The 24,426-nt window shown below is 41.8% G+C and overlaps 2 protein-coding genes across 3 annotated transcripts; one reads left to right on the forward strand and one right to left on the reverse strand.

Moving 5' to 3' along the window:
• Positions 1-817: 817 nt before the first annotated feature.
• Positions 818-14,956, forward strand: LOC139203294 (regulator of nonsense transcripts 1-like). Of its 2 annotated transcripts, none has more exons than XM_070832988.1 (24): positions 818-1,193; positions 1,590-1,732; positions 2,444-2,533; positions 2,966-3,133; positions 3,771-3,951; positions 4,436-4,597; positions 4,918-5,005; positions 5,293-5,391; positions 5,579-5,687; positions 5,960-6,119; positions 6,316-6,434; positions 6,554-6,718; positions 7,313-7,427; positions 7,823-7,966; positions 8,316-8,529; positions 8,674-8,791; positions 9,427-9,583; positions 9,672-9,814; positions 10,122-10,296; positions 10,711-10,792; positions 10,900-11,064; positions 11,266-11,486; positions 11,906-12,028; positions 12,109-14,956. In XM_070832988.1, exons 1-23 carry the CDS (start codon positions 1,023-1,025, stop codon positions 12,023-12,025), a joined length of 3,309 nt encoding a protein of 1,102 aa, XP_070689089.1. In that variant the 5' UTR covers positions 818-1,022; the 3' UTR covers positions 12,026-12,028; positions 12,109-14,956. The 2 variants fall into 2 exon arrangements, with proteins under 2 accessions (XP_070689089.1, XP_070689090.1); XM_070832989.1 differs by having other exon boundaries at positions 12,114-14,956.
• On the reverse strand, positions 14,951-23,103 carry ddx49 (DEAD (Asp-Glu-Ala-Asp) box polypeptide 49). Its single transcript, XM_070832991.1, has 13 exons — positions 22,874-23,103; positions 21,994-22,117; positions 21,098-21,183; positions 20,579-20,700; positions 19,924-20,111; positions 19,233-19,373; positions 17,405-17,480; positions 16,959-17,035; positions 16,733-16,830; positions 16,510-16,584; positions 15,973-16,061; positions 15,690-15,761; positions 14,951-15,233 (listed from the first exon to the last, which is right to left on the reverse strand). Exons 1-13 carry the CDS (start codon positions 22,986-22,988, stop codon positions 15,060-15,062), a joined length of 1,437 nt encoding a protein of 478 aa, XP_070689092.1. The 5' UTR covers positions 22,989-23,103; the 3' UTR covers positions 14,951-15,059.
• Positions 23,104-24,426: the final 1,323 nt, after the last annotated feature.

Genomic DNA, 24,426 nt, shown 5'->3' on the forward strand with positions numbered 1-24,426 from the left:
TTTTTCCTTAAAATCATAGAAGTCACAGTAAAAACACACCATTTGCGTAACTAATAAAACTCAGATGAACAGTTAAAATCAGTCATATAGTATCAGAAACAATCCTCATGCAATAAACTTGTAATACTAAAACAGCCAGTGTAGTTACAAATTCTAAAAAAATTCTTTGTCGTCAAAATAAAGTTCTACATGTACATATCAATATTAGTACATTGTATGCATTCATATATTGTCATGCCCACCTTCCTCCTGTGTGAAGTAACCTATTACGTTAATCATTTCATATCTGCACATCTGCATCATTACACTATTGTCATCTCATTCACAATTTTGTTATTTCTGTTGAAGTACACTCATAGACTGTATATAAGACTGTGCATACATATATTTATATAGTCTATGAATGCATTGAGTGAGATGAAGAGTCAAATTCATTGTATCTGTACACATATGACATAAAACAGATTGTGATTCTGATAAAAACACCTGATGAAGGTCATCAAGCTAGTAGGTTATAGACCTTTTTAATGTGAGGATTAAAATATTTGAGGACTTCAGTGATTTGGTCTAAATAAATGGTTAAGAAGTTAAAAGTAGGAGAGAATTTGCACCAGTTATCTGCCAGCATCCAATGGGTGTTTCCCACAGACCGTACATAACACTATTCTTAAACACAGTCGATATTGTATTTCCACATTTATCCCTGCAGAGGTCCACGACTTTGTTTTGATACTCGGAAATAAGACCAGAGTGAGATCTCTCTCCCTCCGCTCGTAACCTATCTCGGCAACCCACTGCGTCTACGTCACACGTCGAGCGGCGCATGGAAGTTCGTCACCGTCTCAGTTGGACCTGCCGGAGCTTTCGAGGTTCTGATCGGTACCATTTTCTGTTTGGATTCAAATCCAGGCTCCCAGCGTTGGCCTCCGAACCAGCTGTCGACAAACAAACGCCGTGAGGATTTCCTTCACCTGTAGACGAACACCGGAAACCGCTCAGCACAGCGAAAGTTGAGAGTCGAGATGAGTGTGGAGGCGTACGGGCCGAGCTCCCAGACCCTCACCTTCCTGGACACCGAGGAAGCGGAGTTGCTCGGAGCGGACACGCAGGGCTCCGAGTACGACTTCACCGACTTTACCCTTCCCAGCCAGACGCAAACTCAAGGCCAGACCCAGAGCCAGCTCGACAGCCAGGTCCGGGGCTCTCAATTTTACAGGAAGGCTCGATAAAGCGCGGTTCACTGACGTTAGCAGCGGTTAGCAACAGCTAGCTCACCCACGGCTGCCTGCTAGCCCGCTATTATTGGATGTAGCGCTCCTTAGCTAATGCTAGATAGCTATTACCGTTAGCTCGCTGCTAGCTCCTATTAACTTCCAAAGTAATATTAGTTGTCTCAGCACGTTTGTTTTGAGCTGTTCAAAGCCAACCAGACACTCGGGTTTAACTTTAATTGCTAAAGATAAGAGTCATCACTATTGACAGCCTGTCAACTTCTAATTAACTGGCTTTTGCGCGCTGTGTCTGCTAGCCGCTAGCTGCTACTCGTTAGCATTCAGTTAGTCAGGTAACGCTTGTGTGTTGTGCTGCAGGTAAATGGTCCCGATGAGGGTCTTCACAACGGTGGAGTGGACGACTCCGTGGCCAAAGCCAGCCAGCTGTTGGCCGAGCTTAACTTCGAGGAGGATGAAGAAGACACATACTACACCAAAGATCTGCCTGTGCACGCATGCAGGTACACTGACAGGAGCCACACTATATCAGCTTACTGTAGATCACTGAGCAAATTATTACAGCACACAGGTGTGTTTTGATGATTACACAACACGGCATTAATAGTACTTATTTTGTGCATGATCCCTTATGTTACTCACAACATACAGGGCGTAAAGAGCCAAAAACGTATCCATGTTTAGTAGCACTCATTCAGGACTTGCACGTGTCACTAATGAAACACAACACACCAGCCAGCAAAAAATCATCCAACTGCATCCAGAAGGTACTTTCCTTTTAAGCATAATGAAACTATAAAACTAAATGTGCGCACATGTGGGTAGAGAATCCTATGAGAAATGTGTAAAAGTAAAGGTATTGTTAAGCATTATTACTGTACACACACACAAATACACGCTCATTTTTGACTGTTGCTGAATACCGAAAACTTGAATTGGGAGTGTGTAAAAGTGTTGCTTGTATGGAGAGCGCATGATCTCATAAAATTTCATGTTTACTGTTAGATTATTTAAAAACACATATTACATTTTAAATACAACATGCTCAACCCTCTGACAGATAATACCATGTGTGTACTACTACCACTGTAATTCAGCCTATTGTCAGTTTGGCATGACCATACTTTTGCCAGTGTCTGGTCCTTTACTCGTACCGTTTTGACTAAATACCGCAGCAATTCAAATGCAGTGTTGATGAATTTGTTATTTTTCAGCTACTGTGGGATCCATGATCCGGCATGTGTCGTGTACTGCAACACCAGCAAAAAGTGGTTCTGTAATGGACGTGGCAACACATCTGGCAGGTGGGTAGTGTACTCATCTTCGCATTATTACCTTACATATAAGCATCAGAACATGAAACTACTGAGTCAGACCAAAAATACATCCCTCTTACACTTAATATGATAACAAAAATAACATATGCTACAATAAATGTGTTATTTTACTATTTAAATTTGAAAATTTGATTGAAATATGAAATTGTGTTGTTTATGTGCAGTCGTCTGTTGACATTAGCAAGCAATGCAACAGTAAATAAGCCATGGACTCGTTTACAATGTTTGTGTGAGACTGTGAAGAGGTATATATAGTCTGTCCTGTTTTTTGTGCTGTTGGTCAATATTTGTTGTAATACAAGCTTTCAATAGAGTTCTGAAGCAATGCTACCAGGACAAATGACAGACATCAAAGAGTTTCTCATATATTTTGACAATCATTTGACTCCTGACTTGCAGTCACATTGTGAATCACTTGGTGAGAGCCAAATGCAAAGAGGTGACGCTGCATAAAGATGGGCCGCTGGGCGAGACGGTGCTGGAGTGTTACAACTGCGGCTGTCGCAACGTCTTTCTCCTGGGCTTCATCCCGGCCAAAGCAGATTCTGTGGTGGTGCTACTTTGCAGGTAATTGCTGGTAGGGTGGCGGTGGCCTTGTACATAGATGTACTGTCCTGTATCCAGTACCCACAAATCCAGTATGTTTTGTCAAGAGTGTCAACGAGAAGCAGAACAGGGGTTTCTGGCACATCTTCACCTATTAGAAGGTGCTTGCTCGATAGGGGGAAAAAAGGTCAAAACTCAAGCATTCGTAGTTTGAAGAACTATTTTATTGTTTGTCTTCAAGAGTCTCCTTGAGGACAGCTCTGAACTCTATTATGAGCTACTGTGGAGCATGAACTGAAAGCTAGATATGCAAATTCTTGCTTTGAAACAGGAAGTTTACCATGAGGTTTATTACCAGTTGTTTAGGTTTCAGCCTTAGAAGTACATCTTAGCAGACACTTAGCAGTGTCATGCATTTTGTGTCTGCAGCTGCTGTTTGGGGAAGTCCCCGCTGATGTCCCCAGACCTTTACCTTGTACTTCCTACTCTGTGCCAGTTAATTTAACCCTTTCTGCAAGTACACACAGCAATAAGTGTGTAAGAAATCAGTTTGGGGCAGGAAGACATTTTTTTCATTCTCTGCAATAGTTTGATTGCTGAAAAACCCACACATAAGCAAAAATTTTTTTGTCTGTGTGAACCTTTGTACCTCATGCAGGCAGCCCTGTGCCAGCCAGAGTAGCCTGAAGGACATCAACTGGGACAGCTCGCAATGGCAACCACTGATCCAGGACCGCTGCTTTCTGTCCTGGCTGGTTAAGATCCCATCGGAGCAGGAGCAGCTTCGAGCCCGGCAAATCACTGCCCAGCAGATCAACAAGTTGGAGGAACTCTGGAAGGTAGGCAGCTGACTGGCCGGGGGTGGGGGGGTCAGAGCATTGTTGTGACGAAAACCTTTAACGAGAAGCACAGGCTAAAGGTTTATAAGTGATCTGTTTACAGGTAGTTGTGTAACAGTTTGATTACACCTGTCACTATAGTACAATTTGTGTGTGGATAGGGCTGCTACAATAACTGCAATATTGCAATACCACGCCATTGACAAGCCAACCATGTAATTGTCGGTAGCTGTGATCACCTGCTCTGTGTTATTATCTTGATCATAGCTGCAAGTTAAAACCCTCGTCAACACCTAATAATAGCTACCAATAAAGCTTATTTATATAGCAGTAAAATCAAGATAAATTAAGTAATTTGCCAAAAAAAATAGGTGTTCTTACCACATCCCTTCATCACAGTAGCCCAATGTGTGGAATAAGAGTTTGCGATTGGACGTGTAATGTACTTTTTATTGACAGTTGCTTTGACATTGTTTCATCCCAGGACAACCCCAGTGCCACCCTAGAAGACCTGGAGAAACCAGGAGTGGACGAGGAGCCACAGCATGTGCTGCTGCGCTATGAGGACGCCTACCAGTACCAAAACATCTTTGGCCCTTTGGTCAAACTGGAGGCGGACTACGACAAGAAGCTAAAGGAGTCCCAGGTACCTGAACTTCACTTCTCAGTAGCAAACTTTGTAACTCAGAGAATGGCATTTTTCTTTCTGTGCTGTTTACATGTAGAGCTGTTTTCAGGTGGACAGAAAAGCTTGATTAGAAACACTTTAATCCACTATGTAGTTTCATACATACATTGAACATTTTATTCTTATGCTGGCATCACTTTGAATGCCTTGAGCTCTGTTTTGTAATTAGTAAAATGACATCTGTGGGGTTACAAGAATAATGTCACAGTGATGTGACCTTATACTTTTGACCTCTTTATTATTATATGATTTTTAATATTTTTTATTCTACTTTGCAGACCCAAGACAATATAACAGTCAGGTGGGACCTGGGGCTGAATAAAAAGCGGATTGCCTATTTCACACTGCCCAAGACGGATTCAGGTGGTAATTCTCTGAGCTTGACTTCCTCCCAGTGGTTCTGTGGTGCAGATAGAACCCCTTCCCATCCCCCATCAGTCTTCAGAATTGCACGCAACTTCCCCCAAACCTGCATCTTGTGGTGGCATGTGTGCTTAGTTTTGTTTTTCTGTTTTTTTAGTGGGGTTTTGTGCTGTTTTGTGCGTGCATGGAACTGTATCATTTATTAGAATATAGCCCATCCTCCTTAGTTTATTTTAGGATCATTTTTAGCACAGAAGAGTTTCTAATGAGTGTGTCTATAAAAATCCCAGATATGCGGCTGATGCAAGGTGACGAGATCTGCTTGCGCTACAAGGGAGACCTGGCACCGCTGTGGAAAGGCATCGGCCATGTCATCAAAGTTCCTGACAGTATCCTTTACACTTTAAGCAGTTGCATATGTAGCATTTCATCTATTGCATTACAGTGTCGGCCTCATTACAGTGGCACTGATCCCAGTTGGCAGCATATGGTTTTAATTATTAAAGACTAGTATAGACAACATAATCCCCTCACCACCACCTACTGTAATGCTTCCTTAACCACCTGTGCTTAAAGACTATGGAGATGAAATTGCCATTGAGCTGCGGAGCAGTGTTGGAGCTCCTGTGGAAATCCCCCACAACTTCCAGGTTGATTTTGTGTGGAAGTCCACTTCCTTTGACAGGTAAGTGAAGTTTTATATCCACAAAATCCTAATGTGATGGAAACATTTAATTTTACTGCTCTTAAGTCACCACAGTAATATTTAATAATATTTTTCACCCTGCTGTATCAGTGTACAGAACTAAATGTGCGTTGTTTACAGGACGTAATATTGTGTAATTCTGCCACGTCTCATTTGTAAAAAAAAAAAAAGGCGTTGATGCAGATTCACTCTTTTGGGTAAAGGTTCCAAACAAATGATAATGACTCCCTTTTGTGTATGTGTTGCTGCAGGATGCAGAGTGCCCTGAAGACGTTTGCGGTGGACGAGACCTCCGTGTCTGGCTACATCTACCACAAACTGCTGGGCCACGAGGTAGAGGATGTCACCATCAAGTGCCAGCTGCCAAAGCGCTTCACTGCCCAGGGCCTGCCCGACCTCAATCACTCACAGGTCAGACCTCGCTAAACACTGAGTCCCTGTGATTATTTTGCCATTAGTTTTCTTCTTATGTCTTTAAGACATGAACATCATGTTTTAATATTGGATTTGGATTGGATCATCATTGCTGCAAGTAGAGTACAAGTTTGTTCATATTTGCAACAGTTCACTTGGGGTGAATTCTCTTTTTTTGGTATTGTGTGTTCAGGTGTATGCTGTGAAGACGGTGCTGCAGAGGCCTCTCAGTCTGATCCAGGGTCCCCCTGGCACTGGAAAGACTGTCACCTCTGCCACTATTGTCTACCACTTGTCTAGACAAGGCAACGGGTAAGACACAAAGAGTTTAGTTGTATACTCAAATAATTATATTTTTCTTTATTCCAACAATGGACAGTTCCAACAACTGTTCCTGTTCCAACTCTGTCTTTATGTGTGTACGATTTCAGACCAGTTCTGGTGTGTGCTCCCAGTAACATTGCTGTGGATCAGTTAACTGAGAAGATTGACAAGACTGGGCTGAAGGTCGTCCGGCTGTGTGCCAAGAGCCGGGAGGCCATAGAGTCACCAGTGTCCTTCCTGGCACTGCACAACCAGATCAGCAACATGGACAGGTCAGTTCCGTGTAGGGGAATTGACTGTGGACCAAAAAGTCATTAATACTTGACTGCTGCTTTGTACATACACACATTTCATAACTAATTAGCCGAGCCCCAGCAGTTTGACACTTTATTGCTTTATTTGTTTTTACACATCCAAATTCTTCTGTCGCCTGAACCTCAGATTTCACTTTCTCTTAAGCACCTACATAGAGGGGCACATGAGAGTTGAAGGCCAGATTCTAATTTATATATGTGAGTTAGTGTGAAGATGCATAAACCTGCTTAGAAACCACTGAAAAAGATGCTCCTTTTAACTCCAAAACTTGACTGAGAATAATCAGTATTTTACATTTTGTTCAGTAGCAAAGTAAGTAACTTGCACATTAATGGGAAACAATTCTGCTTACTTCTCACAGTAAAAATTTGCAAAAAAAAAGGTAAACAAACATAGGCTGAAAATGTTAACTGACCTCATTATCCTTCCTGTTGACATCCAACCAAAAGGGTCAGAGGTTTTTCAGACTATGAAACTCCCCGCCATAGCACAGAAGTGTGTAGTGATAGTGTGTTCTCTGTTGTCATCCTGATGTGTCTTTGTCTTCCTAGTATGCCAGAGCTTCAGAAACTACAGCAGCTGAAGGATGAGACTGGTGAGCTGTCGTCTGCTGATGAGAAACGCTACAGGGCTTTGAAGCGCACCGCTGAGAGGGAGCTTCTCATGGTGAGGAAGAGCTTCATAGTGTTGAACCAAAATAACTTAAGGTTGATACTCAGGAGTTTTCGTGGTAACTGATTTCCTGTTGCTTATGAGGCCTGCTACAGCTTTTCATGCACTGCTAGTGCTAACAAGTCGTTTCATCCATGCAATTAAAAGCTCATTCTGACTGTGCCTATTATTCTATATAACCAAGTTACCATCTCCATACGGAGTATTGTGATAACAAGGAAGCGTATTGCTAATCTTGATCTGTTTTCCCATTTGTTTTGTAAGAAGCTGCATTAGTAATCTCCACATAGGAAAGATATTCCTGAGAGGGTTATAATTTGTCATCATAATCACAGTAGTGCTTCACCGCTGTATCCTGATTGTAAATTATCTTCCTCTTTGTCGTCCAGAATGCTGATGTTATCTGTTGTACCTGTGTTGGGGCTGGTGACCCTCGTCTGGCCAAGATGCAGTTCCGCTCCATCCTGATTGATGAGAGTACTCAGGCCACTGAGCCAGAGTGCATGGTGCCTGTGGTGCTGGGAGCCAAGCAGGTAAACACACACACACACACACAACACCAATATGCAATTTTACATCTTTATTTTCACTACAGTGAATGAAAAAACATTTGAAGGACAGTGGAGGAACTTGAATGTTTTTGTTGAATAAAACCATATGAATAAGACAATGGAGTTTCATATGAACATGTGCAACTGCTACTGTCACCCTTTCTTAGAAATTAAAATTAACATGTAACGGGAATTGTGTGGCTAATGTTATTTTATATATCTGAGATGAGCACAATTATTTGTCCTGAACGTCCAGAAACAAAAATGTCTGCCATTATGCTGTTACATTAACCCAGTTTTCATACTTGTGTGGTCATCTTCCTCCTCCCAGCTCATTCTGGTTGGTGATCACTGCCAGTTGGGTCCTGTGGTGATGTGCAAGAAGGCAGCCAAGGCAGGTCTGTCCCAGTCCCTGTTTGAACGCTTGGTGGTTCTTGGGATCAGGCCAATCCGCCTGCAGGTCCAGTACCGCATGCACCCAGCTCTCAGTGCCTTCCCTTCAAACATCTTCTATGAGGGCTCCCTGCAGAATGGCGTCACGGCAGGTTTGTCAAGAATCAGCAGCTCATGATCTGGTTTGATGGAGGGATGAATTAATTTTCGCTGTGGCTGGTACATCAGCAGATCAGATAAAAATATCTACAAATTCCAAAGACTAAAATTTAAATGAAATCCTCTTGTTCTCCCAGCTGACCGCATCAAGAAAGGCTTTGACTTCCAGTGGCCGCAGCCAGACAAGCCCATGTTCTTCTACGTGACTCAGGGTCAGGAGGAGATTGCCAGCTCTGGAACCTCATACCTCAACAGGTAATATCACACATTTTCTTAGGTTGCTTTCTGTAATTAACCTGAAGCTCTAAATAATTCATAATATGCACAGTGTATCAAATACAGTGTTTTGGAAAGGGCTAACTGAAACTTCACACTAGGGGGCGCTCTCCTACAGCCATCACATATTAACCAGAATGGCAGGCTGAAATGTTTGCAAAGTATACTTTAACTGTGTAGAAAGCCTTCCTCTTAATCGGGATGTCAGGGTCACGTCCACAGAACAATGAAAGCGGATTTCTGTTAAGTCAGGATCACAATTTCTTAAAAATCATGGACTTGCATAAATGGAGATCCTTGAAGCAAAATTAAATAGGTCCAGTTAGGTGTTTTTTTATCAGTTTTTTTACTGTAGTAGTATTTTTTATTTTTTTTTCAACTTAAACAGCGCAGTGAAGGTTGTGTCAACATCATCTAAACAAATTGGTGTTAATTTGTTTGCAGCTTTAGCAAATGGAATAATCTTAATCCTGATTTTGCTGGGTGTCCACCGTTGAAACAACATAGACCTGATCTGCATTTTAAAGCCAGCAGTAGTTTAATCCCGTTCACTCCAGATGTAATTTCCCCATAAATGAGCAGCTTAGTATTTAACTGACAACGATGTTTTCAAGGACGGAGGCTGCTAACGTAGAGAAGATCACCACCAGGCTGCTGAAGGCCGGAGCCAAACCTGACCAGATCGGCATCATCACCCCGTACGAGGGTCAGCGCTCCTACCTGGTCCAGTACATGCAATTCAGCGGCTCCCTGCACACCAAACTCTATCAGGTATCACACATGACGACTGGAGATGTAGATTAACCTTATCTTTTCATGAATAATAACTGTGTGCCCCTTTTGTCGTGTCCCATTACAGCAAGTGGAAATTGCCAGCGTTGACGCCTTTCAGGGCAGAGAGAAGGACTTCATCATCCTGTCTTGTGTTCGTGCCAATGAGCACCAGGGCATTGGCTTCCTGAATGACCCACGGCGTCTCAATGTGGCGCTGACCAGAGCCAAGTAAAAAGCTTTTGAATTTCCTTTAGAATTTCCTGTAGAAGATAACTGGCAATCATGCAAATCAGATACTGTGAGCATTGGAATTTTTTAAGTTGATCTGTTGCAATGTGAGCTACTTAGTCTGTAACAATTATGTGATTAAACATGCCTACCATTAATTACATTTAGATGTGTGTAGTAGGGATAATCCCTGTGGAATCACTACACACACAAATTTGAGCCAGAATGATTTGAAAGTCTTCAAGTGATTATATTACAATTTCTACGCCATCTCTGAGCAGCAGTCTTGTGTGTGTCGTGAATGAAGGTATGGTGTGATCATCGTGGGGAACCCCAAGGCCCTCTCCAAGCAGCCGTTGTGGAACAACCTGCTGAACAACTACAAGGAACAGAAAGTCCTTGTGGAGGGGCCCCTCAACAACCTGCGGGAGAGCCTCATGCAGTTCAGCAAGCCCCGCAAATTGGTCAACACCATCAACCCTGTGAGTAGAAAAAAGTGCTGTACGTGCACCCGTCACAGTCTGGAGCCAAACACCACGAGCCCTGATGACAAACTGACCGAACTGTGGGGGGGGTTTGCTTTACGGCTGTTTTCCACATCCCTTAATAAGCCACTATATCGATGTAAAGACGATTGTACATTTGTTAGCTTTCTGTTAGAAACACCTGTTAACACATATCCAAACTAGATGAATCTGTTAGCAAGTTTTCCAACTATTTTGTAACTGATTTAATCACCAAGGTAATTTTTTAAGTGTGAAAATATATGTAAAATAATACTATTATACCGTTTCTATTTCACAATAGTGAAAATAATGGACACATTAATCATAAGCTGTAGCTGTAAATCTGAAATATGCAACTGTTTGAAACTGCAATTGTTCGGCGTTTTCTAGGGGGGGCGTTTTATGAGCACCGCGATGTACGATGCCCGTGAGGCCCTCATCCCTGGCTCTGCCTACGACCGGAGCAATGCTGGTATTTTTTTTTATTTAGTCGCTAATGATATGACTCAAAATTGCTTGCTTGATCTTGTGTTCTTCGTAAAACCTGACACTAACCACGTTCTGGATGTTTTCTTTCAGCCGGACGTCCGTCCAACATGTACTTTCAAACTCACGACCAGATTGGGATGATTGGGGCAGGCCCTAGTCACATGGCCGCTATGAATATTCCCATACCCTTCAACCTGGTGATGCCGCCGATGCCTCCTCCCAGTTACCTGGGTCAGACCAACGGTCCAGCTGCAGGTACAGTACAGCACTGTGATAGTCCACTGAACCATCACATACACTGAAAATGACCAAACTTTGGTCCAGTTTGTTGAAATGAAAAAGTAATCCGATCTTGCTACAGGCTGTGGTTGTTCTTCCATCAAGCGTAAATATCATCACTTCAGAAGGAGGGTTAGTTACCATGTTTTGACTCTGGTTCTGATCTTTTTCATCAAGGTCGTGGCGCTATGAAGGGTAAACTGGGGCGTGGTGGGCGGCAGAGGGTCCGTGGCTCGGGAAACCAGGGTGCCAGTCAGGGTAATGGACCAAACAGCCAGGCCAGCCAGGATGGGGCCTCCCAGTCCTTCTCCCAGGGGCCGCTGACACAGGGCTACATCTCCATGAGCCAGCCCTCTCAGATGAGCCAGCCAGGTCTCTCCCAGCCGGAGCTGTCCCAGGTAACACTTCACTGCCACTTAGTGGAAGAAGATTTATCAAATATGTTCATTAAAATTAATTTTCAAGATTTATTTTGAATATCTAATTTTCATTGTTTAGTTCAAATATTCATACTTGTTTTTTTTTTTATTCAGAAAAAACACAAATATTTGCTAGTTGGCACTTTGTACCCATTATGAGTAATCACTTGCTTATCATATATTTTATATGATAAGTATATACCTATAAAAGAGCAAGTTTGACTGTTATTTTCCAGCCTTTTTGGAGGAGTATGTTTGAGTATTGCTTGTATAGTTTAATTGAACTGGTGACATAATTTGAATTGAGCAAATCCAGTAAACAAATGGCAGGAATAACATTATGTCTGTCAAGACAGACATTGTGTCTGCAGTGATCTGTCTGTCCTTCTGTTCTCCAGGACAGCTACATGGGCGATGAATTCAAGTCCCAAATCGACGTGGCTTTGTCCCAGGACTCAACTTACCAGGGCGAACGTGCCTACCAGCATGCTGGGGTGACTGGACTGTCACAATACTAGAGTGTAAGTACTTAAAACATCGCTGTAATTACAGTGTAGCACATTTAAGGTTTGTTATTATAAACCTGTTTCGTGTCTTGCAGGTCAGTTGAAGAAGGGAGCTAGGCTTGAGCTGAGCTTAGTTCATCAGCTTTTTAATCTGGGAAATAATAAAAACATAAAATGGATACCTGTTTTCCTCTGCTACAACCGAAGCACCACCGAGTGAAAGCGACGGGATAGCAAAACCAAACCAATGACCAGCGAGAGAAATAAGAGGGTAGAAGAAGAAGAGAGCACGAACAGACGGACAGGAAGATGGCAAGAGAGGCCGAGTGAACAAGCGAGAGGCAGGGACCGCTGTCCGTGCAAAGTGAAGGAGGGAAGTCGAGAAAATGGCAGCGTGTGGTCGAGCTGCTGAGGGAAACAGAGGGGAGACCAAGTAGGTCTCATGGGGATCCAAATGAGGCTCAACTCCCAACAAAATGACTCCATCCAACCCCTTCAGCCCACAGCCTCCAGGAAAGCAAGGACGGCGATCGTATCTTCAGATGTGGATCGAAGCTTTCCAGCTGAATTGGAAGAACTTGTTCTCCAAACTTGCAGGGGGACACGATTACAGAAGGCCACTGATCAGGTAACACGAAATCCCCATGCTAAAAGTCAGTTGGTTGTTCAACCTGTAACTCATAAATTTGGTTTATCACGGGAGGACAGCAACGATCTTCTATTGGGCCCAAAAACCTCAGCAGCCTCTGAAGGAAGCAGCAGTCGACACACCCTCTTGGAGAGGAAATAAAAACACGGTTTCTGTGCTTGAGTCTGAGATTAAAGAGCCTTGGATTGAAATATCTTTCATTTGCCTTGAGAACCACTGGCTCACTCACAAGGTCTTTAATGGGGTGGTTTCAACCACACGTCAGCGGTGGAGTGGCACAGGGATTTCAGACTTTTTTTTTTTTCCTATTTCAAGGCATGACGCGCGAATCCCACTGATATCGCGATCATCATGGGACAGTTTTTCTTCTCTGAAGTACCTTTCTTATCACAGAGCACAAAATTGCAAAAAAGTCATCGAAACTATCAAACATGACCAGCATTGAATATTCAACTCAATGTCATTTGATGTTTCAGCGAAGGCTTTTCCTTATTTTAATGTTTTGAAAGCAGGGGTTGTTGATGTCCCGCTGTGCTTCATGACCAGATGTCTTTTTTAAAACACTCTGTGTACGCTTAGATTGGCAAATGCTTGAATGCTTTGCATCGATCGATTCCTCAGGGGATTGTGGACTGTCCACACCCAAAACACAAATCCCTGCTTGAGGTGAAAGAAACCAAACAAGATGGGAAAAGAAGCAGTCGAGGCTCACAGGCCGTTGTGGCAATCAATCCGCCGCAGGTAAGGAGTAGAAAAGGAAGGTGGCTGAGAGAGAAGGATATGAGAGTTTCCACATCTAAAACATGTGGCTTTAGGACTGTTAAGTCTTAATAGATGACCATGCATTAGATGTAGTTGTAAACCCAGTGTCACTTAACACAGCATTTAGATTTTGTGAATGATGTTCACATGACAAGCTCAATATAGCCAGCTGATGGCCATATTAGCCACCCACACAAATCTAATCAGGGGTTGAAATGGTGAGAAATGTCTAAAATTTCACCGTAACCCTATCATTTAAATTTTAGGTTCCTGTGTGGATTAAAATATTTTTACACTTTACCAAACTCCAGTTACACACAGAGGAAATGCCATCAGGACCGATTTAGATGATGGCAAGGAGATAAGTGAGAAAGAAACGTGAATCAGTGCCTATAACCAATCACCTTTAGATAAACAGCTGCAGCACAAGCATGAATGTAGTTAAAAATCGAACTACCAGCATAAAAAAAAAAATCTTTCCAGACACCAGAGGGCTCAAGAAACCCACAGAAAAGGACTTTTATTATATTTTTTAATAAAATCAGGCCTGGTAGTGATGAGGTTGGTGTGTTTAGCAGCTGGGTTGTTTCTCAGAGGATGGGCGGATGAAAAAAAGCCACCTTCCTTCTCTGTGGGGTAAAACAAATGGAGGCTGGTAGAATTTCTTTTTCCTTCTGTGGACTTTTGATTTCTGCAAAGCTGTTTGCCTGCGTTATGTAATTCCTTGTAGAGTTCCTCTCGAGATTCTGAACCTTTTTTCTGGAGAACTGTGTGAACCTGAACCTTGAGTTGATCCAACCTTTGCTTTAGTGAGATGATCCGCTGCTTTGTGTGTCATGTTTTTGTTCCGTTGGGTGTTGCTTAGTCATTATGCGTAGTTTTACCAAAATCGGTTTTTGTAGCAACTTGCTGACGACAGGAATGAGGCGGACCGCCGTTTCCTTTCATTAGTTTTGTATCTTCTCCTCAAACTGTCCGAGGGATTGTAGGATTTTTTTTTTTGTTTTAAACTATTCCAGGAAAGACGCTTTCTGAACACAGTAAGAATGTACTTCACTGTTGTTTCTCACCTGCTTCTCATTTCAGCAGTCATGTGACAATCATGTTGCGAGTAGATGTTGCCATGTTTAACCAACTTAGAAATAGTTCTGTTTCGTTGACATTGTGTGAATCTCATTTGTGCAATGAATTAGTTTCACATATCAACCCGTTCCACTGAAATCCTAACATGTTATAGCTTTAAGAACCTGCTGCCGTAATATTGCTTTGGTGTTTTTTCATCTTCTGAGCCACAATGAATTGCAACATGTGCAGTGACCATTAAATAAGTGATTCAGTTGTAGGTTAGTTGTTAATCTTTTGCATCCAAACCTTTGATTCTCTACATCAACGGGCAGAGATTAAATTAACGGACTAGAGAGCTCAATGTGATGTAAATACCTATTTGAATTGATGAGTCTTATTTGCAGTGAAGTTTCACCACAACACGGTTGTTCCTTGTTAAACTGAATCAATAAAGGCTGTCAACTTGAGCAATTTTTTTTATGGTATGAAATTCAGCTGATGCTCACAAATATAGAAATGTTAGATATTGCACAGGAATAAAACTTGTATGTACACGGTTCATAGCAGTTTTTATGCCGTTTGCTCTGCCTTTTTCTTTTTCATCTGTTTCCTCTTCATCAGTTTCTTTTTCAGCTGTCCACGTTTCTGCTTCTGAATGCTCTCCTGGATTTTCTGTTTGAACTTTTTCTTCTGGGTCCTGATCTTCTCCAGCTCGGCCTTCCTCTTAGCCTCCAGGTCTGGATCCTGAAACAGCAGTTTGATCACAAATCAGCAAGAAGCCATTTTCAATCGTCAGCTGGTTCCAAAACTGCCCACAGGACAAGTACCAACGCAGATCGTAAACGGTGTTGTTTCACCTTGGAATAGCTCTGCCTCAAATGGAAAATTAAAGCCTGTGTTAAAGAAACTTAAAATTTAATTTCCATTTAATCTCACTTTTGTATAAAATCCTCATTGAAGTTGTATTGCCTTTATGAGAAATGCCCTTGAAGTGCTTAATGTGAATATGTAGTATGTAAATACTTCATTATTACTTTACCATATATTCTGAATTTCACATTGTTGCTTGTTAAGCTGCTGTGCTCTGACATAAATACTTGTAGTCATTCTGGCAGTTCATTGCAAGTATGGTACCCAAACAACTGAGTGTTAAAACAAATCTTTAGCTGTTAAAAAAAAAAAAAAAGGAACTGAACTCACTTTCCCCTCCAGGATGAGCTGTTTCCTTTTGTTGATCTCCTTTTTCTCATCGAAGTCTGTTGACTCGAGTTTCTACAACACAGAAAAGAGTTTACCATCAAACCATAAGTTTAGAGGGAGCATCAAAGTTGATCTGAAGAATTGTAGCTTGTCAGTCGTAACAAAGAAAAATGCTTTTCAGGCACTGGAACAAATTCATCATCTAAAAACAATGCCAGCACTCATTTAGCTCCACCTGCCATGCACCAAACAAACTGGACTGAATATGAAAAGGCATCCGTACTATTTCACACTGCCGTCTGGTCACGTTGACCTGGGTGAGGATCTTCAGGACTTCTTTCTCCTCCATGGGATATTCCTTCAGCTTCGTCTCTGCAGAAACACATCAGACCGGTTTGGGGAGTTACACCACACTTCTCCACATGCTGCAGACGAAGAACTGAGAATTTGTCCAACTTGTTGGGGTTCCTGGTGTAATTGTATCAGTCCAGGACCTTTTCACGTCACACCCTGTCCTTTGACATTTTGAAATGGAGGCTAAATGTAGAGAATTAAAAGTGTACATAAGTGGAGTTCCAATTTGTTGGTCTTCTGTCAATTAGATCAAGCAGGTAACACAAATGTTGTCGTATCAGCCATATTAATGTATCGATCTTCCACTGACAATCTGACCACTGCATTTGGACGGGGTTTTTTTTATGCTGTGGGATTGAACGCTGGATTATATACAAAGATATTCACGCTGCTGCCACCAGTATCAGGTCTGAACAAACATAGGCATTGAGAATTTTAATCCAGTCTTTATAACCAAGGGACTTACGAATCTGCTCTTCGATGGAGTGGACCAGGTGGATGTCGTACTGCGTCACCAGTGTGATGGACACTCCATTTCTCCCTATAAAAGGAGGAAAACCTCATTATGTATGAGCTGCATGTATTTAGACGTATAATGATTCAGAGCAAATCATCGCTGGGCGCACATGGATGATACTAGTGTCTGATCTTATCACTTAAAATGCACTAAACACTTGTTAAAAGGTTACCTGCTCTTGCAGTTCGTCCGACTCTGTGGATGTAGATCTTAGGGAGGCCGGGCGTGTTGTGGTTAATGACGACCTGAACAGATGGAATATCCAAACCCCTGAGAGGGAGGAAGAAGAGAAAGGATGTCAAAAAACAAGGTGAACTCAGCCTGTCTGTATGAAAAGTTGAAGACTAAACTTTTTAACGTGTGACAGACCGCCATCATCGCTGAGCGGAGCACCGTACCTGGCAGCAACATCTGTCGCGATGAGGATTTTGTAGACGCTGGCTTTGAACTTGGCGAGGTTTGCAAAACGTTGTTTCTGGAGGAGATAAAGCGCAGCGGGTTATTCTGCAGGCCCATTCATCTGGTTTAATCCGCTTTAATCCCTTACACTGTTTCTACATTATCACAAGCGCTGTGTGCTCGCTATACGTTTCTGTCTTTGTCTCTTTAATGAGACGAATGTGATTTCCATATCCAATCCGAGCACCCGAGGACATCACGGTCTTCTCACCGTCCTCTCACACAAAGCAAAGTTAGATTCTGACACAGACCATCCTTCAGCTGTCGCTCCCCCAGCATGGTGCCATCTCCCTCATGATCCCAGAAACCATCCTCCAGCAGGCCTCTATTACTGATCCGTGATGGACTGAAACAAAACAAGGTTCCTAATGTGGACTCGTCTAACCTGTTTCATCATGGAGTGCAGGGAGATGGTTGGAAAGTTAAATTCCCGCAGCATCATGGTGAGGATTTGGCAGTTCCTGAGAAAGAATTAATAAAAAAAAAACATCATTAAACATTATTTTATATGAAGCAAAGTGGAAGGAGATGGAGAGCGAATGCAAGGATATTCCAATAAGAGCAATGATTGGGGATTACAAATTAACCACAATTTATCAAGAGGATTTGAACCCCCTCATTTACCTTATATACTTGGTTTGAAGTCATAAAACAACTAAATTTATGGGACCAGGTTAAAAAACTTAGGTGGATTGCATAAGACACAGAATTCAAACCCAACAAAATGGATTCTACATTCAAGCACTGGGTCAATAACGGTATTAATACCTATTGCAGAATAATAGAAAAGAAAACATTACACAGCTTTCAGGTACTAAGAGAAAAATACAATTTGGAAAAGCAGGATTTTTTTAGATATTTACAATTATGTCAATATTTTTTAAAAGTAATAAGGAAGAGTGAGACAATTACAGAACCTAATGGAATAATACAATCAATAATACAGGCATATTCTGGTAATTCCAAATCAATAATTTCTTTTATCTTTCTATTTATCTTTTCTTTTCTTTATCTTTTATCTTTTATCAAGGAATTATAAAGGGTAGAAGGGAGACCACAAACTACATCAGGGAGAGATGGGAGAAAGAATTAAATGACAAAATAACCAGTGAACAATGGGAACATGTGTGAGACTGCCTCTTCTACCTCCTGTTCTATGTATTGGCGTGAATGTTGCTGGAAGAATCTTGTACGCTTTTTCGTCACTCCCAAAATGACAACACATTTTACACCAATGGGCCGTACATGTTGGAGAAGTTGTGGGGATGAAGGGGCGGATCACCACCACATTTTTTGGAGTTGCCCAAAAATCCAAATATTCTGAAAAAATATTTGGGACAGAACATTCCACTGAAATGCACAACCCTTTATCTGGGCGATTTACCGGAAGGATTTACAGGACATGATAGATACCTGCTGAAAATATTGATAGCTTCAGCAAAGAAAGCAATAACTCGTAAATGGTTACAGAAGGATGCACCTACAGTAGACAATTGGGTTGAAGTTATTACGGAGATTCATGAGATGGAAAGACTGACCTTCTTACTACGCCTGCAAAAGGAGTTGTACATTGCAAAATGGACAAAACTAATGAAATACTTGTAGATATAAGACCCCCCCCCACATACACACACACATGCACAAACACACATACTACCTGTGCATTGCAATAAAACATACCTAAAATGCTGTACAACCCCCTTTCTAACAATTACTTAAGAATGTCTATCGCCTGGAGATACAGTGGAAAATAATGCCTAACAACTGAGTTGTCCTGTGATACTGTGGTTTTTTTTTTGTTTATATTGTTGTATGTTCTATGTGTTCCTTTGTGTTTATGAGAAAAATTAATAAATTTCAAGTATAAAAATTTATTTACATTATTTTATGTTATAAATATGATTCTTTCATTTGAACCACAGTGGAATTAACGATTACTTTCGAACGCAGAGCCGTGGCTACTGCTCACACCCAGGCTCAAGTTTAAGACATTAAAAACATATATTTTCACCTTATAAGCTACATTCTTGTTCACCTGTTTAAAACTGCAGCCTCAAAAACCAAAATGGAGTTAAATCAACAGCACACTGGGACACAAAAATGAACTGTTATATAAAGTTACAAGGTTTCCCTTGAAATTCTTGCATCTCCTCGGGGTCACTACCGTGCTTCAGACTGTTTGGGCATGAAAAGGCATTTTAATTCCTTCTTACTTGCACGTGTTGGTGAAGATGATGATGGACCAGTCATCATGCTCGTCAGTGAACGTCTGGATCAGGTGGACCAGGTAGGCGTCCTTCACCTTCTCTGGAGTGAGGATGTACCTCTGGTCCAGCTCCTCCACCGTTCGCGTTCTGTCAGAAACAATAACGTCATATCTCGCTGTTCCCTGGAGATTTTTCTGCTGCCGGTATAAAACCCCCTGTATAAACCTCTGACATGAGATGTAAACATGGAATGGTTAATAGAGAAGCTCGACAGCACTAAAGTGACACCGTTTTATTCTGCACCCACTTTTACTGCTGTCATGGCACTACATTTTCTGTTCTATGCCACCACCATCTTTGAGTTCTTAGCTACTCTCTGCACATATCTGAACCCTGCAAATGCCCTGAGCTTTAGTAGATCCAGCTGAATGCTCATTTAACCACACTTAATATTTCTGCTCCCTTTATCTGCACGACTCTCCCTTATTACACCTAAAGGCAATTGTGTGAGAGATGCACTTGAGCGATTAGTCGCATCTCATATCAGAACAACCGGCGAAGTAAACTTCCAGGCTGGTGCTCCTGTTTGATAAATAACACGCAAGATTTCTCGCACAGACACCTAAAAATACACTCAACACCCCTCTGCACACAAAGTTCCAAACACAGATCAAAATCGAAAACACAGGTTGCTCACTCTGACTTGCTCTCCCAGAAGAAAGGTTTGTTCATGGCGACGTTCTTCAGCTCCTGCAGAGTGTCTGTGAGTGTGGCGCTGAACAGCAGCGTCTGCCGTTTAGCCGGTAAAACCCCCATGATGGTCTCCAGGTCTTTGGTGAAGTCAGTGCACCCCTGCTCCAGCAGCCGGTCCGCCTCATCCAAAATCTGGCAAAACATGATTTCACTAACTGGGTTAGTCTGTTGTTGGAAAACAGTGGATGATGAAGTAGCTTAAATTCTCCAAACTTGACCTGGTTGTTCTTTGACCTTCATAATTGTCATGGGTAAGCAATAAGAAATAAACTTGTCTTCTCATATATAAATCTAAAATGTCAAGCATTCATAACATTGATTTCAAATTTCAAGGACCTGCACAAAATAAAGTTTTTGAACTAACTAACTGAACTGAACTAAACCGAACAATTTGATGTCCATTAGCACGACATTATAAAGACAATGATGTAAACAATGATAGATGTATAGGATCATCTGGGGCGCCACAGGGTTTAAAAGAAACCGTCTGACCCTAGTGCTAACACAGCCAAACAGATCTTAAGCATGTAAAAGCTAAACTAGAGGCAAGACAATGAAACCTTGTCCGAGTCTCAGCTTGCAGCCCCTCCCGAACTCACCAGGAACTGGATCTTGCTCATGTTGAAGGTGTTAGAGCTGCGGACGTGGTCAGCCAGCCGGCCCGGCGTCGCCACGACCACATGTGGCTGGTTGGACAGCTCCAGGGCCTGGCTCACCATGTCTGTCCATAACAAAACAACAACAACGTCAGCACAGAGGAGAGGCTCTGATACAATGTGACAGGGACATATACGTACATCTCTCATATTTTATATTTGCATTTATTTTTACATTTTGTTATATCCCTTGTTTTTGCACTTTTACACTTTATTTCTCTCCTGTTGTAAATTTCCCCAGTGAGGGATAAATAAAGTCTCTCTTATCTTATCTTAAATCTCCATCAGATATCGTATAACAGAGGTGTGGCTCCATGAGATTATTCACATAATGACAATTAAATCTGATCTATGATTATAACCTGAGTAATATTTGCTGAGGTTAATTCTAAGTTTTACAGTTTGCATTTGGTGCTGAAGGAACAGAAAGTGAAGCGACTGTGCAGTGATGTACGTATTTACCCATTCCACCGACAATGATGCAGTCTCTCAGACCCAGAGGCTTCCCCAGGACTCGAAACTGCTCTGCAATCTGATAGGCCAGCTCCCTTCGGGATATCATATATACAGCATCATCAGGGACTAAATATTGGTAATTATTAAAAACATGCATGATAACTCTAAGAGAAACCGATTGATTTGAAAAACGTACAAAACAAGCTGAGCTGTGAGCTGTGAGGAGGCAGTACGGCTGCTTTTGTTAGATTTTTGTGGGGTTCAGCAATGGCCGAAGTTTACTTGCTGCTTCAACAGTCAACACTCGTTGAGTTTATTTGCATCTGACTGAAACTCCCATATCATCCTGGCATCGAGACTTTCACAACTAAAATCATAATAACTAGTGATTTTTAGGTGTTATTTGATGTTTTCAGTAACAGACACAGTGCGGAATAGACATAGATGTGAAAGAAATGTGATTTTAAAGCAAGTTTCCTGTAACTTTAAGGTATAAACATAAATGTGCATTCAGTGGTTTGGAATGAGGCTCTTTATATCTCTTTGTCTACAAAATTTAGGATCTGAGGCTTACATGTATGTGACATGCCAAGGATTTGAACATTAAGATTGCTTTTATTCTGAAGGCCTGACAACACGTCCTTTACCACTGATGATCTAAAAGATTACTAAAATGTTTACTCTTAACACACTCTACTGTCATGTATCTGGAAGTGACACAATCTGACATGACCAGCCATGAAGAGGAAAGATCCACACAATAAACAATAAAATGGACACTGAAGCTTAATGTAAATTTCTAAACACGTTCAAGTGTTTTAATGGGGATTTTTGTGGATGTCTTGAGAGTAAAAGTGTAGCGGGGTCTTCCAGCCTGCTCTCTGACACTACACAGCACTGACCTGGTGGGAGTGAGCACCAAGCAGAAGATGCCATACGGGTCCTCCGACAGTTTTTGCAGCACTGGCAGCACAAATGCTGCGGTCTTCCCACTTCCAGTCTTAGCACAGCCCATACAGTCCCGACCTGGGAGGAAAACACACAATGCCATCATAAACCTGCTTACAGTTACCACGATGAAGTTAGTATCAAGAAGGATATTGCACAGTCAGTCACTCCGGACCCAGAGTGTTGTGGGGTCCAAAGTCAATGCTCCACCTAACTCCACTGCTGTCTTGGAGATCTGGCTTACTGACTTAGATGCCTTGTGATGACTTAAGTTTTCCTCATGAAGTGACCCATTCCAAATTCCCTGAAAAAATCTGATAATTTATTGTATATTCGCTTGTCTACAAACTTACATCTTAGGACGAACATCACTTTAAACGTCCTCTGATTTAGAGATTTTTCTGGCTAATTCGGCAGCAGTCTGATGGGACAAATTTTGACATTTTACAGCTGACAACCACTAATGTGTATTTTGAAGGGGAAGAGCCATGAGGAAGCAGTAGTCTGATTCTAATTGCTGTCTAATTGCTGAAAACGGGTCAACTCACCATCAGTTCTACAAACAATAATCTAAGAAAATTGAAAATAATAGCTGATTGGCAAGTTTAAGATATAGCCAGCAACAACAATGTTGATTAATTTAGAATATTTATCCTCCTAAGTGTTTACCTTAGCTGGTAAGCACTGACAATTAAATTGGTAGCTTTTTCAATGGAGATCAGCAATACTTTTTGGGACTGCTGATAAAGTAAAGAGTAAATTGGATATTCACATTACAGGAAGATGGCCTGGTAGTATGTTTGACACCAGAAGATTTAAAAGAGGCTGTCTTACCTTGTAGTATGGCTGGGATGCAGTTTTCCTGGACAGGAGTGGGTTTGGCGACTCCGAGCTGTTTACATTGTCTCACCAGCCAGTCTGAGAGACCCAGCGACGGAAACTCAGACATCCCTGATTTATCTGAGACTGGATAATTAGTTTTATGTGAAGTACGAGACACACTAATTACTAAAACACTCTATTTTGATGCCGAGTAAGACATCCTCGTGTACTACATCGGTCGTCGCTGCGTGATTACGTAACAACCTCACGTCTTCTTCTTCGTGACGTTACAGCAGACCGGACGCAGGGGCGGCGTGCTGCTGCCCTTTGCTGGTCAAATGTCGAACCATCATCACTAAGAGCATTTATTTAATAAAACAAATGATGGAGTATTTAACCAGTTGACAGATTATCAGGACAATAATAACTTTACTTTATTTAAAATATAATCTGAACCATAAATGGTTTAAAAACCCTTAATGGATCATTTTACCAACTTTTAACTACATAACATAGATTGATATTTTGATATAGTCGCATTTTAGAAGTTGTTAAAGTGTCTAGTTTGTCTTCTTTCTAGAGACCTAACACCTGGCCAAATTATATTTTTTATTTAAACTCTGTTACCTGCGGTTGACCCTTCAACATGATGGTTACCTACTTGGGGGCTCTGGGGCAAACATGAGCTGCAGGCTCCTACTGGCATCCGTCTCTGTGTGCATTGTGCCCATATTCAGCACCTTCAAGCACACATACACATCTGGGAATATGCACCATGTGAGGCATTTCATCTAAGGTCGATATTGTAATTTAGTGGCTTATGTTCACAAACAAAATTTGCAATTAATCAAATGACCACAAACCATTCACTCACTCAGTGGGGCGTCAGGGGCACATGCCAGCTTTGCCCTGTTGGTAATCCAGCCTTGTTCAGCATTATAGAGTCTAATGGATCATTTATTTTGTGTAACACCAGGAGCCCCAACATAACCCGACACCCCTCTCTGACTGATTCAGCCAACCTGTCAACACCTCCACAGTTCTGCACCAGTAAAATCAAAGCATATAAATGCGTGTCCATGGCCAAATGTTCCAAGTGTTCAAAGGATCACAGCGTCAATGCTAAAGGCTGATACCCCACTGATCAGAGTCAGTCTGTTTTGAAGCTCATCACCTGCTGCCTGCCGCTGATAAACCTGGATGACACGCATCCGTTTTATCTGCTCCTGACCTTCAGCTGGTGCGTTTTGTTCAGAAGTAAAAAGGCTTTGTTTGTGATAAACCTGCTTAGGAAATATGGGAACATATGGGAGAAAAAGCAATCAATATTTTCCAAATACTTCATAAGAAGACACATGTATTGTTACTGATTGGTAGAGATTTTTTTTGCTGGAAAACGACATATTGGACGTTTGATATGGGCTGCCTGTCACACAGTTTCACCATTTAGCGCCTGGTGATGAAGTGAGACAGTGTTTTAGATCCATGAAAACCTTCCACTTCCTCCATGAGACAGAGAGATCAGATATTATGTCAGGTTGTTTATGCTGTGTTCTACTTCCCCA

The sequence above is a fragment of the Pempheris klunzingeri genome, chromosome 6 (assembly GCF_042242105.1).
Source record: "Pempheris klunzingeri isolate RE-2024b chromosome 6, fPemKlu1.hap1, whole genome shotgun sequence".
NCBI lineage: Eukaryota > Metazoa > Chordata > Actinopteri > Acropomatiformes > Pempheridae > Pempheris > Pempheris klunzingeri.